The sequence below is a fragment of the Notamacropus eugenii genome, chromosome 3 (genome assembly GCF_028372415.1).
Source record: "Notamacropus eugenii isolate mMacEug1 chromosome 3, mMacEug1.pri_v2, whole genome shotgun sequence".
Taxonomy (NCBI): domain Eukaryota; kingdom Metazoa; phylum Chordata; class Mammalia; order Diprotodontia; family Macropodidae; genus Notamacropus; species Notamacropus eugenii.
In genome coordinates, this window is record NC_092874.1 from 105,110,563 (window position 1) to 105,114,159 (window position 3,597).

Here is a 3,597-nt window from a genome sequence, read left to right on the forward strand (position 1 = left end):
TTAAAACTAGAAGTAGACTGACACTTTTTTCATAGATGACGAAACTGAGATCCAGAGAAGTTAAGTAATTAACCTTGGGTCATACAGATAATATTAGAGGTAAGATTTGAATGCCAACTTTCCAGATTCTAAATCCAACCCTCTATCTACTTTGCCACAATGCCTCAACTGGGATGCTTATGGTGGAGGCAATGGAATTAGGAATTGAAAGGAAAGAACCATGTTCTAACATAGGTTAACCCTTTATTAATGTGTCATCATTTAGAAATATATTGGTTGTTTTCTTAGGACTGAAACACCATCTAAACTAGCTACTTCTTTACACTACATATATTTCCTTAGAAACTTCCAGGACTGATGATTTCATTGTGGTGGTAGACATTCTTTTCACTGACAGAGATTGCAGCTACTCAATTGCTGTTTCTCTAGTGTTGTGGCAGAAAATTTCATCATTGCAGACAACCTAGAGATAAGCTGCTAGGCTAGTCTTTGGATAAAAAGTACGTGGTCCATGACCCATAACCAAAGCCTTTCCACCTTGAGAGAACTAGACTTTACATTTCCCTGATATAATTGTACTAAGCTTAAATATGATGCCAATAAATAGTAATTTTATCAAAAAGCATTTGAAGCAAAAAAGACTCTATAAATATTTTATTTTTCTGGTACTTCCACTTTAGTTAAACATTGTCTATGTAGCTTGTACATTGTGTGTGGGGGGGTGTGTGGGGGGGGGAGCGGGTGGGGGAGGTGGAGATAGGGAAGGAATCGGGGTGGTATGGAGTGACCTGGTGATGGTAATGTAGAATACAAGGGTTTGGTTAAATTTCTTTGTTTGTTTTGAGATCACAAAGTATTAAAAAAAAAAAAATTCCTTTTTGAGGTTTTTGCTTAAGGGTTTGGGGATGAAGAGTTTAGTTTTATAGGTCAACTTTTTTTTTTTTTGAGGAAGAAAGTACATATGCTTGGAGGTACAGTGACACCTCCTTAACAATTTTTATCCATAATTATAATTTACAAAAAGAGTCTAATGGTCTACTCCCTAACTCTCAGATAGCTAGAGATTCCTTTAGGTATGGGAGTGGGAAAAGCAATTCAATTCAACAAGCTTTTATTAAGTACCTACTACATACAAGACACTGTGCTGGACATGAGACATTCACGAGACTAAAATAAAAACTCATGCCTGACCCCAAGGAGCTTACATTCTATTGAGGAAATGTATGTGAACATCTATATAAATAAAAGATTACTTGAGGAGGAATAAAGCACTTGTAACTAGTGATATCACAAAAAATTTCCCAAAAGAGGTGAGGAAACAGGATTTTAGAACACAGAGTTGAATAGGGAGTGTATTGCAAGAATGGGGACAAGGGCAAAAACATGTAGGTGGGAGATGGAATATCTAGTTCTAGGGAAAGAAAGTAGGCCAGTTTGGTTGGAATACGGAATGCATGGAGAGGGGTAGTGTGAGATAATTCTGGAAAGGTAAGTTGGGGACAGACTTTGCAGAACTTTAAAGGCTAGGCAGAGATGTGAATATTTTGTCCTAGAGGCAATAGGAGTCACTGAAGACTGTATGAGGAAAAGGCCAGGCTTGTTAGATAAGTCCCTGTTGACTTTCCTGGGTACCATTTACTACTTCCACACTTTTAGGCTGAACTTAATATTGTATTGAAGATTCTTTAAGGTCCTCCTTAGTTTGGGATTGCCAAAGATCAGGAGAACTGAGTGACCAGCAGGGTAGGCAGCCATGATAATTTTGCACAAAGCACTTCCAAAACTGTTGGTTTTAAGGACATTGGCCATATAGAGGATCAGTGCCACAAAATTGACAATGTAGAGGAGGAAGAAGAAGCTAATAGCTTTGATTGCCCTCATGTGAGCTTCCATGCTGGGATTTCTGGTACCTGTGGCATTACTCTTCATTTGCAGTGTGTGTCTCTTGAGAGAGATGATCAATAGGATAGCTGCACAGAAGAACATGATTAGAGGAATGAAAATGGTCAGGTTGTAGATAATAGCTAAGTTAACCACATTGGTCTCTGTAAAGTATTTCTTTTCTCTAACATTGGAGGAGGAAACTTGGATGGAAGTGTTAACATAAACATTGTATATATCCTTTGAAAGGGGAAGACTGCAGAACAAAGAAATGAGTACTGATAGACAGAGGAGCCAGGGCATCAATCCAGCGATTCTCCACCTTAGTCTAAGGAACAGGGGATGGGTGAAGTTGGCAATCCTGACACAGTAGAAAACACTGAGCCAAGCAGCAAACCAGAGGTTGGAATAGGTCAGGAACATGTAGATGATTTTGAAAGTTTTATACAATGTATTTTGATTATAAGAAAGTCGGAATACTAAACTGTAAGTATTTTCCATTATCATCCAAAACTGTAGCAGGATCCTTGAACAGCTCAGAACTGTCAAAATAGAATCACTAGTGGAGATGGTTTTGCTCCGGAACCACTCAACGGCATTTGTAGTCACAATGAAACCATTCCCAATCATGCCAGTGATACACTCAATTCCTGGGACTATTAAGGTGATCAAAAGGAAAAGTTTAGATATATCATTATCTGTATAATCAGTAGTTATTCTTGCCATTTTTTTTGGTGTCCTTGACTTCACTCTCAGATCGAGGTTTCAGTTCACATTTGTTTCATAATCCTCTGGCTGATAGATGCTCAAGGTACCTGTAGCTTATTGAACTCAGTTAATGATCATTTCCAATTTTTCTAAATTTACTTGTCACATGCCCACAAGTTGAGAGGCTGGGAATGCAAATGACTACAGAATTTGGTTACTGGTCCTGTCTCCATTTGTCACAGACACATTATATTTGGGCGTGTTACAAAGAACTGGAGAAGAGTTGACGTCACAGTTTATTTCTGGCTCCAGAATCCACATTAGTCCCTCCATCTCCATGTCTGGTGGAATAGCCAATATGCCATCCTTGTGTAACATGTAGCCCAATTTACCTTGATCAGTCTTTGATGGCTTTGAAGAATCCTTCTTCAACCTGGGTTTACTGGCCTTTTAAATGTCCTCCTTTGACTTTGGAAGCAGGTCAGATTACTGACTTAGTTGCCCTGAAGTTTATTTATTTTCTTTCTCTGATGAGAAATTCTGGGTCTATATTATCTTCATGCCTATATATAAGAATTTCTGGATTGCCTATTCCTTAGATGCTGCTACTTTAGGATCAGATTTCTTCAGGAAAGCATGGTGGGATGAAACAATGAATAGAAAAATCAAAGTAAAATACCAGTTTACTTAACTATGTTTAGAAAAAGGTTCTGTGACAATATTTCCATTTGCCCTGATCATTGCTCATATTACCATCAGGACTTGGCCATGTAGAGTCCTATATTTTATTCTTTGGAGGGCATCAGAAAGAAAGGGACATATCCTTAGAATTACTTCATAAAAATCAGAAATAAAACATAACAGATGTGTAGGTGTGTGGGTGTAATCACTTACAGTGTGTGCATGTGCATGCGTGTGTGCGTGTGTGCGTGTGTGTGTGTAACCAATTACAACGTGTGGGAGCGAGGGAATATGCATTTTTTTAAGCACCTACCATGTTTCAGGCAC

At 38.4% G+C, this 3,597-nt stretch overlaps 1 protein-coding gene across 1 annotated transcript; it reads right to left on the minus strand.

Annotated features, from left to right (window-relative positions):
• Positions 1-1,638: 1,638 nt before the first annotated feature.
• On the minus strand, positions 1,639-2,607 carry TAS2R40 (taste 2 receptor member 40). The gene has a single exon (XM_072650531.1). It carries the CDS (start codon positions 2,605-2,607, stop codon positions 1,639-1,641), a length of 969 nt encoding a protein of 322 aa, XP_072506632.1.
• Between the last annotated feature and the right edge of the window lie 990 nt (positions 2,608-3,597).

Bases quoted from the DNA above. Each gene is read 5' to 3' on its own strand.
- TAS2R40 (XM_072650531.1), bottom strand. From the start codon at position 2,607: ATGGCAAGAATAACTACTGATTATACAGATAATGATATATCTAAACTT.